At 59.7% G+C, this 14,572-nt stretch overlaps 1 protein-coding gene across 3 annotated transcripts; it reads right to left on the bottom strand.

Annotated features, from left to right (window-relative positions):
* Positions 1–62: 62 nt before the first annotated feature.
* On the bottom strand, positions 63–14,297 carry Caskin2 (CASK interacting protein 2). Of its 3 annotated transcripts, XM_028889623.2 has the most exons (20): positions 14,191–14,297; positions 12,524–13,018; positions 7,694–7,745; positions 7,118–7,215; positions 6,606–6,751; positions 6,413–6,508; positions 6,177–6,307; positions 5,691–5,799; positions 5,261–5,369; positions 5,037–5,131; positions 4,356–4,617; positions 4,131–4,252; positions 3,984–4,044; positions 3,782–3,870; positions 3,534–3,644; positions 3,358–3,459; positions 3,123–3,261; positions 1,509–2,978; positions 1,201–1,423; positions 63–926 (listed from the first exon to the last, which is right to left on the bottom strand). In XM_028889623.2, exons 2-20 carry the CDS (start codon positions 12,615–12,617, stop codon positions 836–838), a joined length of 3,600 nt encoding a protein of 1,199 aa, XP_028745456.1. In that variant the 5' UTR covers positions 12,618–13,018; positions 14,191–14,297; the 3' UTR covers positions 63–835. The 3 variants fall into 3 exon arrangements, with proteins under 3 accessions (XP_028745456.1, XP_037057143.1, XP_028745457.1); XM_037201248.1 differs by lacking the exon at positions 14,191–14,297 and having other exon boundaries at positions 12,524–13,944; XM_028889624.2 differs by lacking the exons at positions 12,524–13,018; positions 14,191–14,297 and adding an exon at positions 7,852–8,339.
* Between the last annotated feature and the right edge of the window lie 275 nt (positions 14,298–14,572).

Here is a 14,572-nt window from a genome sequence, read left to right on the forward strand (position 1 = left end):
TCTGGGTGAAGGGAGAGTCCCGGATTTGGAGGTCTCATGCACAGATCCAAAACACAGCCCAGTCACGTGGAATGACACTTTCATTGGGGTTAGTGGGGAAGAGGTTAATAGTTACAGATCCTGGGCCTGGACCAACTGGGTCCTCCGGCAGGAGGTGGGTAGAGGTTCTTCTGTGGTGTGAAGGCCTCCCCCGCTGCATTCTCTCAGGCAGTTAATAGATAGAATAAATTCCATTTAAAATATACGCATTTCTCTCTGCTTGAAAAATATTATGTACAGTTGTAAAAGTTTGGGTATTGGGGATCTGTTAACCGCACTGCCCCTGCCCCTGGCCAGCACTGCCTCCCCGGGTAGGATGGCCAGACAGGCAGGAGGTGACAGGGCCACCGGGCACTGGCAGAAAGACATGCCCCTGCGGTGTATTTACATCACCTATGTACACTTGCACAGAGGGCCAGCCAAGTGCACAGCCTCCTCAAGCCTCCCAGGGCCCCGGAGCCGCACAGTGGGTGGCCACAAGAGTTCCCTAAACATCCGAAAGCCCTGCGGCTACCTCCTAGAGAATGCTCTCACCAGGGTCCCTGTCGGGGGGCCAAAGCTGAGCAGTCGCCTGTACACAGGAGGGGCCTTGCTCCCCTACAGCTGAGGCCCTCCAGTCAGGCTCTGGCAAGTCCTTTCCGCCCCCCTTGGGCCTGACAGCCACTGCTGGAAGCCGCAGGAGGGCCTCAGCCTGTTCCTTGGGTGCCAGGGTCTTCTTCCAGGATGGGCCACAGGCGGTGAACACTGGCAGGCCACGGTGGGTACCATGGGAGGGCGGGTCACAAGCCGGTCTCGTTCAATCCAGCATGGCATCCAGCTGGTCAGCCAGGGCGTCAAACATGGTGCTAATGTCGTCCAGAATGTGCTTGGTAGAGGTCGCTGTGGGGCTACATCAAGGGGACGCCTTAACGGGGTGCGTCTGCTGCCACACACTTGTACCTCGCCTCTTACTGTTTATAGCCTCCCAGGAGCAGGAGTTACCACCCTTCCCTTACAGAGGCTTTGCCTAAATGAATGTGTCTTAAGCGACAGTCACCAGGAACCTGTAGGCTTCTCTGACGGCCCACTGGAGGCCTCCTGGCCCAGACTGCCTGCAGCGTCCCCTCGCAATGCTCCCAAGCCCAGCCTTCTCCCCCCCTCCGCACCCAGCACTCGGCTCACCCCTCTCGCTCCTCAGTGCCAATGCTCTTCTCGGCTGCCCTCAGGGCAGCTGCCAAGGAGGAGCTGGTCTGCTCCAGTCTCTGCTGGGCCCGGCCGGGACACACAGGCCCAGCACTCTCAGGCCTCGGAGGAGGTACCGGGCGGGGGCCAATCCGGGGAGCCAGCTTTGGGCCAGAAAATGCCAGCTGAGTGCAGGCCACAGACACAGGCTTGGGAGTTGTTCCTGTAGAGACGAAAGCTTACCGTGTGACTTGGCTCGATGTGACCCTGCACAGGGCAACCTTCCCGGTGCCCGCCTCACCGCTTACCTGCTCCAGGCACTTTGAGGAGGGCAGCAGGGGCAGCGGGAGGCTCTGTCTCCGCAGGCAGCCGACTGCCTGTTGCCAGAGCTGGCCCAGCAGAGGCCCCGTGGTGGCCGGGGAGCTGAGATAGGGGGCCGAGAGGAGGAGCTGGAGTTCCTTGAGACGGAAGGCTGCTAGGCTCAGACCGTGGAGGGTTCGAGGACGTTGAGGGGGGTTCACAGGGGGCCTGGGAGGACAGGGGAGCAGAGGGGCTCGGGGTGTCACCACCCACTACCCCAAAGGCCAACAGTGCAGTCTGGAGCGGCTCTCTCTCTTTACATTTGGGCCTCCGTTTGACGGTGTCTGATTCTGTGAGGTTGAAGTCAAGGCCAGCGAGCACAGGGGTCTCCCGGGCCGGGGGACCAGCTGGCTTCGGGCGCTGCTTGATGGTCAGGTTCCCTTCCTCTGCGAATGGCAGCCCTTCTCCTGAGCTGCCCCGAGATGGGGATGCCCCCTCAGGCCCAGGCTCTTCCTCTTCTGTGTCCGACACAGGGCCAGCCGGGGCAGAGGGGCCGGGGGGCTCTGAGGGGCCCGTGGGCTCGCTCAGTGTTCTCCTCCGGGGACCCGTGGCCCCTTCCTTGGGTCCCGGGCTTCCCTCGAGGGAAGGGGGCTCGGTGGAGCCAGAGACGGAACTGAGGCGCTTGGGGGGCGGGGGCGGGGGACCTTTACGACGGGCGCGCAGGGCGAAGGACTGGCTTCGGGGGGTCCCTCGAGTTGGGGTCAGGCTAGGGCTAGTCCGGGCAAGGGTGCTGCGTCCCGGTCTCCGAGTAAGGGTGGCATAACTGCCCAGGGCCCTGCCCACTGGCCCTTCAGCCTCCCCCTCGGCCTCCCCCTCGGCAGGGCCAGGGCGGCTCAGGCTGTGGGACCGGCGTTTGGGCCGAGGCGGGTCTGGAGGAGCCGCAGGAGAGCCAGCCAAATAGGAGAAGGCCCGGGGAGCGCCAGGAGGGGGCCCTGGGGCTGGGCTAGAGGGGGAACTCTGTGGACACATAAAGACATAAGGGGCAGGTCCTTGGCCAGGGAGTGGGGGGCAAAGCTTGGAGGGGCGCTCTGTACCCTCTGGAAGGTTCCTCTCCTGTGGGGCACTGGGGTCCCCCAGACTGGGCTGAGAGGCAGGCTGTTCCTGTGAGTGACCAGATCCCCGAGAGCGTGCCCCAATGCTTTCCTGGCTGGGAGAACGGGCAGGGGGCAGGGGGAGTGGTTCCGGGCCACCTCCTGCCATAGCTGCCTGTAGCTCTGGGCTCAGCTCACTGCCCTGAAAGGTGAGGAGGCGAGGGCCAGCCAGAGCTGGGCCTTCCCCATTCTCCAGGCCTTCAATGGCCATCAGCTCCGGCCCCCTGCTCAGCCGGCGTCCACCTTCACCGAGGGCCTCCCCATGCAGCAAGCCCCTTCGAAGCTCTGCCAGCCGCCTCACACCTAGCATGAGCTTCTTCTGATGCCCTGGGCAGGGGGAGACAGACGCAGGTGGGTTAGCTGGGTCTAGGCTTGGTGTCCTGTTTGCCCTGGATAGACCCCTTTTCCCTGAGTCCTCTCAGAGATGCTGGAGATAGCTGGGGTCAGGGGCCGCCTCCAAGTGGTCCTTACCCAGCTTGTTCACGCCTATCTCCTGCAGTTCCTCCCAGGTGAGATCAGCCACCAGCCCCATGGAGTCGTAGCCACTGCTCACCAGCTGCTTGTGGTACTGTGGCAGCCCCAGGGCACACAGCCACTCCAGAAGGTCCACCTGGAAGAATGCCACCATCAAAACCTGGCTCTCCCCCACTCCCAAGGCCACAGCCCTGGGTAAGAGCCAAGGGCCCCACCCTGTCCGCCTGCTCACCGGGATATAGTTGGGCAGCCACTCAGCAATGCTGAGCTGGGCAATCTCCGAGGCGATCTTCTTCCGGTGGCCAGGTTTGGTGACCCCAATGGCTGTCAGATCCTGTCACACAGGTCACGGACATCAGGGCCCTCCGCTGCCTGCTGCGCCCTCCCTTCACCCGCTACAGAACTTACCTCAGGTGTCATTCGACTGATGGTTGGCACGTCATAGCCAGCCTGCAGGAAGTGGGCAGTGTAGCCTTCCAGCTGGAATTCGCTTAACCAGTTATGAATGGCCTGTGCGTCCTGGGGCATGGAGTGAGGTGGGATGGACGTCAGCTGAGAGGGGACCGGCCCACGGGCCTGTACCTTCCCCAGGGCCAGGTCTAAAGTCCTCTACTCTCTGCCAAGGCCTGAAGCATGTTTCTCAGTAGAAACCTTACCTTCCCTTCCAGCAGCTGCTCTGGCCTCACATCCTGGGTGAAGATCTCCCCAGAGCGATAACCGGCCAGGGGACGGTGGCTCAGGTTGTCTTCAAGGAGATAAATGGCATCAGAAGTGGTTGGAAGAGGGATGGGCAGGGGCATGGCTTTCCCTCCCCACCTCTACTTCCCAGCCAATACCAGTCCCATTTACCCTTCTTACCTGCCAGGGATGGGGCATGCAGGCCTGACAGTACCTGGTCCTCACTGGCAGAGGGCAGTGGCTGGAGACAGAAGAAGAGTCTACTCAGTACATGGAAAACAGGCAATGGGCAGGCCCTGACCAGGCCCAGGTACCCTACCCTCCTACCTGAGCGTTCTCAATAAGAAGGCCAGTGCCATGGCCATTGGTGCCTTCGGAACTCTGCCCACTGCCAGCGCTGCGGATGCTGCCCACGCTGCCCTCGCTGCCCACGCTATTCCTGTCACCTGCTGTAGGGGGCAGAAGCATAAAGGTCAGAGTTGGCGCCGCTACCAGCTGACTGGCAACTTGCCAGCGCCCAGGGGCCTGCACTGCCTTCTGGGAGGATGTTACCTGGACTGTCTGGGCTGAGGCCCACCCGAGGGAGCTGGCCGTAGGTGAGGGGCTGCAGGGGATCATCAGCAGAGGGCTGCGACATCCGGGAGAAGCCCGGCCGCAGCAGGGTGGGTGCCGAGGGGAGGCGGGTCACAGGTATGCCCACCCGCTTGCTGACCACCTCGACGATGCCTGGAGGGAAGTAGCCTACACGGTCTGTGCCCCGTTGGCTCTCATGGATGTGGCCCTTCCAGCGGCCATCAGGATGCTGTTCAAGCACCTGTTGTGACGGTGTGGATGGGAAAGACAGTCACTATACCAAGCAAGTGGCAGTGGCCGTCTCAATAGTAACGGTCCAGCAGGCCTGGTCCACCTCTTCCCGCACAGAGCTGACCTCACCCAAGTTTAGTTACCGATGCTAGCCCAACCACAGGGCATACAAACAATCATATTCTATTCCTAGTTCTACTGCTTGCTCGATACGTGACCTGGGTAAATCCATTTAATTTCTCTAAGCTTCAACTTTGACATCTCTTAAAAAAAAAAAAAGAAAGAAAGAAAATGGTACCTCTGTTCCCCCGATTTAGAAGGGATTTTATAAAAGAGTGCATAGAGATTTAACTTGGCCTTGTACCACAGCAGATGCCCAAGTAAGTCACAGCAATTGCTTGTCTTACAAAGGATGCATGGGCCCCTCACCGTAATGACATCTCCTGCCCGGACATTGAGAGCGGTGGGGTCATGAAGGTTCCAGAAATCCTTAAGTGCTCTAACCTTCAAGATCCCCGAAGCCTCTAAGAGAAGGGGTTGGGCAGGTGTCGGTTACAGAGCCTCGACTCCCCAGCTGACTCCCCCACCACACCCGGGTACCTGCTGTGAAGCCTCCCACCAGCCCCTAGCTAGGTATTCTCCCTCACACTCACCCCGAAGTAGCTGCTTGATCTCCCGGCTGGCCTGGGAGGTGGTGAACTGGTTCACTATGTCCAGCGCCGTCTGGTTATATGTGTTCCGGATATTCACGTCCACACCGCCCTGGGGTTCACAGGATCACAAGGATGTATCCCAAGCCCTTCGCTTGACATTTCTCCTCTAGTCCTCCCAGCTACCCAGGAGGTGGGCGCTGCTATGACTTTCCCGTCTCAGAGGTGAGAAGCATGAAGTTTCAGACGTCAGGTTAAGAATGGGTTAGTAAGAGGCAGCCTTGGTGTCTAAATCAGTCGGGTCTGCTCTCCCGCCACGAGGCTTTCGCATCATTCAGAGGAAGTGAGACCTTTTCCCCGAGCCCCACAAAACACCATGGCCTCCCCAGCTGCTCTCAACACATAATGGTAGGTTCTTCGTGCCCATACCCACCTCTAGGAGCAGCCGCACCACCTCGGTTTTGCCGTATAACGCAGCCTCGTGGAGTGCGGTGCCCGTCTTGGTCTGGCGGTTGATCTCAATACCAGCTTTCAAGAGCTGCCTGTGGTGGGCAGGAGTTGTGAGGAGGCTGGCAGGGGAAGAAGCTGATTGCCAGGGGGGTGGGGGCCGTGGCATTGACACCAAGGGTGGAAACAGCAGGGGAGGGGCTGGAGAGATGACTCTGTGCGTGGTTCAGGGCGGGCTGCTCTCAGAGCGGCCCAGTTCAATTCCCAGCACCTACACTGGGCGGCTCATGACCACCTGAAACTCGGCTCTATGGTCTCGTGCAGGTAACTGCACCCACATGCACATACCCCCCCCCCCACAGAACACATGCATACGCATAATTAAAAAAAAAAAAGCGTTAGGTAAGCATTGACTAGAAACTAATGGTCCCACAGGAAGAGGTTGAGGAAGTGGGTGGGTCCCTTGGGGTACCTGATGACTTCTCTGTGGCCATTCTTGGCAGCCAAGTGCAGGGGTGTGGTGTAGTTGGGATCACACGGGTCCTTTGCCTCTCCCTCCAGCAGTGCCACACATAGATGGCTGTTCAAAAGCAGCTGGGCCACCTACAGGGTGCAGCACCCAGTCAGAGCCTCCTCCTAAGACTAAACAGAATCCGGCACCCAGCACCCAGTACCCAGCACCCAGCACCCTAGGGCTGCAGGCCTCACCTTGAGCCGCCCAAATTCACAGGCTAGGTCTAGGGGTGTCTTCTTCAGCTTGTTGACGAGGCACGGATTAGACTGGTGCTGGAGAAGCATTTCTGACTGGGATGGGGGAAGCCAGGTAAGGGAGGCTGGCCTGCTGGATGCGGGCCCCTGTCTGGCTCCTGGCCCCCACATCCCCTCTGGCTGGCCCACTTACCACCTCATAATGCCCATACTGCGCAGCCAGATGCAGAGGGATCTGACCGTCCAGCGAGGCAGCATTGACAGCCGCCGAAGCCCGCAGCAGAAGTCTCACGGGCTCCAGGCGGCCCTGCCAGGCTGCATAGTGGAGGGGACGCATGCCTAGCAGGAGGAAAAAGGGATTCTAAGAGGGGTCAAGGGAGCCCAGACAGGGGACGGAGCCGCCCTGGCTGACAGGGAAGAGCTCCATACAGCAATGCCAGCTTCCCCCCGGGGTTTGGTCCGAAAAGGGTCTTATACGGATGGAGCTGAAGTCAGAGTTCTGGCTGTGCCCACCACAGATGATCTACACCGTCAGGGCAGGACTATCACCTCCCTGAGCTTCCTCATCTAAATGGGAAACCTGAATTACACACTCTCTCCAGAAGGAAGCCGCCTCTTAGTGTGTCCTAAGAGGAGCAAGCTCTGGTTACGGGGCTGCGGTGGAGACCTTCCTTTTCCCACACGGTGGACACATTGGACCCTCACCATTGCTGTCTTTGATGTCAACAGTGGCTTGAGCCTCCAGCAATAAGGCTATGAGCTCCAGGCTGCCCCCCAAGGCAGCATGGTGGAGAGCAGAGAATCTGGCGTGGGGGACACAAAATAGGGGGTGTCAGTGAATAGTCCTCCACCCCAAGCTCATTCTGGGGGCCGGCGGTGATGGGTTACTGGCCCCCCTGTGCCTGCCAGGCCCTGCCGTGGGAGCGGACAGCAGCCGGGCCACAGCATGAAAGGGCTCAGTGTCTCGGCTGAGAGGCCCATTTGTCTACATCCCCCACCCAGCCTGCCCAGAGGAGGGGGCCGTGGGAGCAGAAGCCTGAGGGCTCCTACCCTCCAGGGAGAGAAGGGGCCCAGGAAGAATCTAACCCAAGGGGGGGCCCCTCCTCTGGCTCAGGGCTAACCCCACAGGCAGGTGGGTGGGCAGGACCCCCTCCCTCCGGCCCTACACAGACAGGCAGGACCCAGAGCTCTCGGCAAACAGACTTCAAGGACCCAGTCTGAGTGAGGGGACTGTGGGCCCCTCCCCAGAATTCCACTCTTTCCCCAGCAGCACACACTTACCCATCAGCATCCTGGTAATTGATGTTGAGTCTCTTCGTGGAGCCGAGGAGCTCTGGGGGAACAGGGTAGGGGACGTCAGGGCACATGGCATCAACTGCCCTGTCCATACACACCCTCACCCAGCACTCCCGTCACCCACCTCCAAGGACCCAACCGACCTTTCGGCGTACAGAAGAGCACCTGCCCCATGGCCTTTTACAGGTCCTGTCCCTCTGGCTCGAGGGCACAGTACAGAAGCCACGGCAGCAGCAGCCTGGTTTCCCTAGAGCCCCTGCCCAGCTCTGTTTATAGAGCCAAAGGGGGCGGGAAGGGGTATTGGCATGGCATGCCTTCAATAGGACAGGCCCACGGGGCGCATGGTTGGCATTCCTGCCTGAATGGGTTAGGGAGAGAGTCAGATTGTCCTATTGCGCCGAGGGGAACAGGCATGGAAAGAAAGGAGGGGGGCCTTGAGTATTCAAGGGCAGAGAGGATGCTGACAAGGCCAGGCTCCGAGCATCCCTGAGTAGGACCCGGTGGGCAGGGCCATATAGAACATTCCGACACCAGTCCGAGTCCGTGTGCCTGCCAGCCCCGCCAGTTAGGGCAGGTCAGTTAACCTAGACGACTTGGTCTCCACAAAAAACAGGCTGATCATAGAATCTTCCACCCCCCCCCCAAGCCCCGAAGCTGTCACGACAGTGTCTGTCCCCTGTGGGCATGCGAATGACGGCAACATAATGACTTAGCACTCCTTACATGTTGGCCATCATACTGGGGGCACCGTACCCAAACTGGCCTCTGGCACTTCCATGGATCTGTGTGCTTGGGGAACACCTGCCACTCGATACCCACCAGCTTTGACTTGGTGGGCCCCCTTAGAGGAGCAGTGGGCACTGCCTCCCTCGCACGGGCTACAGGCAGGTGAGGAGCCAGCGGCACACAGAGCATGTGGGGGAGTTCCTTGAGGTGCTGGAAGAGGAGCAGCCTTGTCACAGGCAGCCCCTGCGTCCTGCCGGAACCCACCCTGCTGGGAGGGAGTGGGCCGGGCTCGGCCCAGGCTGGGCAGGGTGCCAGACATGCTGGTCCAGGCCTGCCCCCCAGGCCCTGGTGGGCCCCCAAATACCCCAGCAGCCTGGGAAAGGCAGGGCCTCATTCCATCAGGGAGGGAGGGGGCAGGCACACATAGGTGGAGCTGAAGGACTCTGTACTAAAAAGGTAAATACAGAACTAAGAAGGGGCAGGGGAGAGAATGTGGGGGGGGGGCTTGCGGGGAGGAAGCACAGACCTCGCAGCCTTCCTCTCGTCCCTTCTGACCTGACAGTTCTTATAATACAGAACCATTTGGGGTCGGGAAAGAACAGGAGTTGCGGAAGCAGGAAGCGTACGACCCAAAGGCTATTCGGCCTTTCCTGGGCAGCGACTTTGGCCGCCAAGGTGCCTCGTTAAGCCTCAGTGAAGACAAGGGCCCAAGACAAGAGAACCAGAGTCCTTCAGGGAGCCTTCCCTTCACTAGCCCGCTGGCTTGGAGAGTCTGGGATGGGGCAGCTGGGTGGCTGGATGTGTCCCCTCCAGGGAGGGGCAGACAATGTGACAGGAGGGACACAGGCAGGAACGGGCAGGGCCAGATAGGTGGCTCTGTTCTTTCCAGAACAATAGCCGGAAAGGTGGTGGAGGAGAGGCTCACAGAAACTGGGCTGGGGACCCTGGCGGGAGGGCGGAGGGTCCTGGTTCCTTGTGGCGGCTCCAGTCACTTCCGCCGCCGTGGCATAACCTTCTTCCCCAGCCTGGCTCTGGGGCTGGAAGGGTCACCCCTGTCTCAGGCCCAAGCAAAGGATGTGAGTTCAGTCAGTCACCCCAGCCCATCCATTTCCTCCAGCTAAGGAAGGAGACCTCAGAAAAAAGAGATGGGGAGGGGCAGAGGGAAGGGGGCAAAGCCAGTGAATGGCGAGGACCAGGGACAGGGAGCGTCCTCGGGACCGGAAGCATCCTCGGGATGGGGAGCGTGTGGCTGGATATCAGAGGAGGCAGAAGGAAAGAAGCATCAGCTAGAGGCTTCCAGTCAGCACCGCAAGAGGAAAAGGGGCGCCCTGATGCCTCCATCAAAGTGGTTTGCTTTGGTACAGGGTCCTTCATCCCTCTCTGAGAACTGCTTTGGAGTCCCAGGCTCTCTTGCATAATTTTAATTTGGGGGACTCTATGCATTTAGAACATCCCCCAGGTGATACAGGAACAGAAATCAGTGATCACTGTGGGAACACAGGAAAGCACATGGGTTTATCTCTCTCTCATCTGACCCCAGGGCTATGTGACCTTGGGCAAGTCACTAACCCTGAGTGTCCCTTCCCTTATCTGTGTAATAATGGATAGCGACATGCCTCCCTGACAGGAAGCAAGGGGGTTACACTATTTCACAGACGCCAAGGTTTACCGAGGTCACCTGTGAGCTCATCTTTGTCACTAGCCTCTCTGGCTTCTCAGGGGACAAAGAAGGGAGGCACAGTGCAGGGACTTAATGAGGAGGCTCGGGCCTGTCACCCCGAGTCTGCACCTGCACGCTGTACAGGTGAGTGAGTCCACACCTTGGACTGAGGAGAGGCACTCCATCCCCTAGAGACTATCACTGGACACAGAAGACATTTTCTGAAGCCTGCCTACTTGTGAGATTCCCACCACCAGCCAGTCCCTCCTACTCCCCTCCAATGGGCCTCACTCTCTGAGGCAGCCAGGGCCGTGAGGCCAGCGGCAGTGTGACCAAGGCCCCACCGGGCAGGTGGCCAAAAGCAACAGAGAGGTGAGCCTGGAGGAGAGTGGCTCCCACTTAGACCTTCAGGCCTCTCCTGGGCACTTCAGCACCTCCCTCTGTCCTGTTCACGCTCACTCATTCCCCAGGAGGAAAGGACCCAGGGGCACAGCTCCACCTCACGGCTGGGTCTCCACCCTGCTGTGCAGGTGGGTGCACGCCATTAACGTCTTTCCTTTTGGCACCAACACTCCAAGGTGTGGGCGGGGATAATAAGATGTCTCCAAGTAGCCTGGGGATTCCTTCCTGTGTACAAGACCCAGGTGTGTCTTGGGGTTAAAGCCGCATGCCACAGAGGAGACCCTCCCCTCAGGGAACACTCCCCTCAGGGAACACTTTCTCTAGTCCCAGAGGAGGGGCAAGAAGCACCGGCTGACTAAAGTCCTGGAGGAGATGAGCCTCACCATCTGGAAGAGCTCAGGGTGCTCGTCCTAAAGTCCAGAGGTCTCCTCCAGGGGTGGGTGTGAGCGGTTGTGTCATTACCGAGGGTCCTGAGAGATGGGGCTCAGTGGCCATCCATGTACCCAGCCCTGCTGCCCGGGCAGGGACAGAGTCCTCAGGGTTGTGGAAACCCCTAGAAAATGAGCATCGGCTACACACTCCCCAGGAACACAAGCAGCTGAGCTAGGGAGAAAGGAGCTTTAGTAACGGGGAGAAGGTGTTGTGAGTCCCGGGAAACTGCTCTCTTTGGGGGCTGGGAACATGCCGCGGGCGATGATCTAGCACGTGCGGGCCAAGTGTGAGGTCCTGGGTTCTAAGCCTCACAAAGCCCCCAACCAACCAACCAACAACCCCAGAAACCCAACCGCTGTGTCCAAAGAGGTTTTACAGACGCCCTCACGAAGTTCTGGTATAAATACAGGGAAGCTCTGGTTGCATGGGATGGGGATGTTGGTAGTCATGACACTGTCTGTAGTCTTTCCCACCCTATATAACCAAGCCCCATAGAGCCAAAGAACACATCGGAAAAGCCTGCTACCAACAGGCAACCTCCAGGGCCACAAGTTCAGTCCCAGAGCTTGGAACGGAGCCTGGCACACAGTAAAAAATAAAAACATAAACCAAACGTACTTCAGTACGGTCACTTAGCAGGCCAGGATTCCATGGCTCGGAGCTGTGAAGTGACTCGTTTGGAGACACAGAGCAAGAAGGGACCCACTTTCCTCTCTGGCTCTCTTACACAGAAGCCCTTCTTGTCTACAACAGGACAGTCCTTCTTCCTCAAGCCTGCAAACTGAAGTGACCCTCCCCTGCCCCCACCTCCTCTGAGCTCTCTGCCGCCTCAGTGCTCAGAGAACAGCCTCAGTCAGATGGTCACCCCACCTCAGAACTCAGAGAACGCCTCAGTCAGATGGTCACCCCACCTCAGTACTCAGAGAACAGCCTCAGTCAGATGGTCACCCCACCTCAGTACTCAGAGAACAGCCTCAGTCAGATGGTCACCCCACCTCAGTGCTCAGAGAACAGCCTCAGTCAGATGGTCACCCCACCTCAGTGCTCAGAGAACAGCCTCAGTCAGATGGTCACCCCACCTCAGTGCTCAGAGAACAGCCTCAGTCAGATGGTCACCCCACCTCAGTGCTCAGAGAACAGCCTCAGTCAGATGGTCACCCCACCTCAGTGCTCAGAGAACAGCCTCAGTCAGATGGTCACCCCACCTCAGTGCTCAGAGAACAGCCTCAGTCAGATGGTCACCCCTACCTCAGTGCTCAGAGAACAGCCTCAGTCAGATGGTCACCCACCTCAGTGCTCAGAGAACAGCCTCAGTCAGATGGTCACCCCTACCTCAGTGCTCAGAGAACAGCCTCAGTCAGATGGTCACCCCACCTCAGTGCTCAGAGAACAGCCTCAGTCAGATGGTCACCCCTACCTCAGTGCTCAGAGAACAGCCTCAGTCAGATGGTCACCCCACCTCAGTGCTCAGAGAACAGCATCAGTCAGATGGTCACCCCACCTCAGTGCTCAGAGAACAGCCTCAGTCAGATGGTCACCCCACCTCAGTACTCAGAGAACGCCTCAGTCAGATGGTCACCCCACCAAGGACTCACTGGTTTTTGCCGCCTTCACTTTAGCCACGAGTTTCTGCACACAGGTCACATCTCCATTCTTGACGGCAAGGATCAGGTCCTGCTCACGACCCATTCTGATCACTGCGCCAGGCTCTGGGCTTCAGAGTCCAGGAAGAGGCAAGACTCGGGTCCAACCAAGTGTCAGTTCGCCATGCCTCAATGCTTTGGCAGACTCCTGGTCCTGGGGAAACAAATCTGGTGTCCCAGGCAATGGGCTCCTTGTCAGGCAGAGATATAGTCCCTCAAGGTGCTCCGGGAACTGCCACCACAGACAGGAAATCCAGTCTCTAGGGGGTGGAGGCTGTGTGGAAATCTGGACTAAGATCAGCCTGCAGCTTCCGTCGGCCTTGGGATGGGCCGGGACTGGGCCCGCCAATATTCCTGGGTTAGCTCAGAAGCACCAGTGCCCATCCAGAGAGCAGTCAGCATTCTCCGGCATGAGGCAGCCGCCGCCGCGGACAAGTCCTGGGGGGTCTGGAAAAGGTACAGGTCCTCCGCTGAAAAGCTGGGTCACAGCCAGGAAACAGGACACAGAAGATGACCAAGACAGGACTCCAGAGAGCCCCAAATCACTTTAGGTGTCCCGGGAGTCATGGAGGGTCTGAGCCACTCAGGGAGGGGAGGAAGCTGCTGTGCTTGAGAGACGTATATACATGCAAAAAGAAGAGGGTGGCATTCCAGGAGGGAGAGGCTGAGTTGCCTGTGCCCCCATGGCACTGGGCAGCACCTCAAGCCTGGGCGCACGGGGGGGGGGAGGGGGGGCCTTGGCAGCAGAAGACACTGGGGTAGGCAGGACAGCAGCCCATTCTCCACAGCCCCAGGCTCTGACACCCACAGACAACAGGCGGGGCCAAAAGGTAGGGCCTGGAAGAGTGGCACCGGCAAATGGGCAGGGGTCACTCCCTGTCCACGCTGTCTGCCCTCAGACTCCTCATTACCGAGGCCCCACTTTAATAAGTGACCATCCCAGCGCCACTTGGAGGGTGGGCTGGGGAGCTTCTGCCCCTCACTTTCCGGGCGAGGTCTACCTGTTGGATAGGGGCGTTCAACAGCACCTGTTGCTAAGCCGTCCTTGCGGCTCCGTGGGGTGAGGCAGCAGCTGGGTAGAGATCCAGGACAGGGCTAGGACACTGCTAGTCAACTGCCTCCCAAGCCTGAACCTGAAACCCCAGCCCTCGACTTCCCGCACAAAACCTTAAGTCGGTTCCTCGGCGGCGGTGATTTTGCTGCCAGAATCTTGCGGCATGAGACTCAGGCAGGCCTGGGGCCCAGGTGGGGAACCCCTCATTCCTCCTAAGTCCCAAGCCCAAGCCGGAGGGCACTCCTCCACAAAACCCGCGACCGCACCGGGGGAGGGTGCTCCTGGCAGTGCCTGGGGTCGGCTGGCTCCCCCGCCCCTCGGAATGCCCCTCGAGCGCCGCGCAGCTCCCCGCAGCCCAGCCCAGCCCCGACCGACCCCGGGAACAAAGCGGCAAGCAGGACCCGGAGAGTCGAGAGTCCGGGGGACAGACAGAGGAGAACGAAAAGCGGGGCTCGAGGAAGGCGGAAGGAGCAAAGGGATGGAGGCGCCCGCCGATCGGACAAGAAAGTTAGTTGGCGTATGCTCTCAGGAGTTCTGACCCCCAGCCCGGGCCACGCAGCCTCACCTCTCCCGGCCGCCCCGCCGGGGGTCCGGCTGGCCGTGCTCAGTCCCAGGCACTCTGGACGCTGGTTTCCACTGTGCCCCCCCACCCGCAACCCCTTTCTCCTCCTTCCCAAGGCCGGCTCGGCGCCTCCCGCAGGAAATCCCGCCCCTCCCCCCTCCCTCCCGCCGGATCGGGAGCTGGGGACTGTCCCAGCCGCACAGTCGGATTGTCAATCAGCACCCCGAGTCCCGCCCCAATCCTCACTGGGCCCCGCCCCCCGTCAGCCGGTCGGGATCCGAGCCAGTGGGATCAGCGCATGCGCGCAGGTGAAGCGGCGTGGGGGTGCCAAGGGGCTGGTGAGAGGGCGGGAGGTGAAGTTTCACGCCCCTGTGTCCGGGCTGGG

The sequence above is a fragment of the Peromyscus leucopus genome, chromosome 8b (genome assembly GCF_004664715.2).
Source record: "Peromyscus leucopus breed LL Stock chromosome 8b, UCI_PerLeu_2.1, whole genome shotgun sequence".
Taxonomy (NCBI): Eukaryota; Metazoa; Chordata; class Mammalia; order Rodentia; family Cricetidae; genus Peromyscus; species Peromyscus leucopus.

What these genes read in the sequence shown, in the direction of transcription:
- Caskin2 (XM_028889623.2), bottom strand. Translation starts at nt 12,617, where the DNA reads ATGGGTCGTGAGCAGGACCTGATCCTTGCCGTCAAGAATGGAGATGTG. An exon ending in GGGCAGGAGATGTCATTACG is followed by an intron (nt 4,618 to 5,036) that starts GTGAGGGGCCCA and finishes CCGTCACAACAG; the next exon opens with GTGCTTGAACAGCATCCTGA. An exon ending in GGCACTGAGGAGCGAGAGGG is followed by an intron (nt 927 to 1,200) that starts GTGAGCCGAGTG and finishes CCCTTGATGTAG; the next exon opens with CCCCACAGCGACCTCTACCA.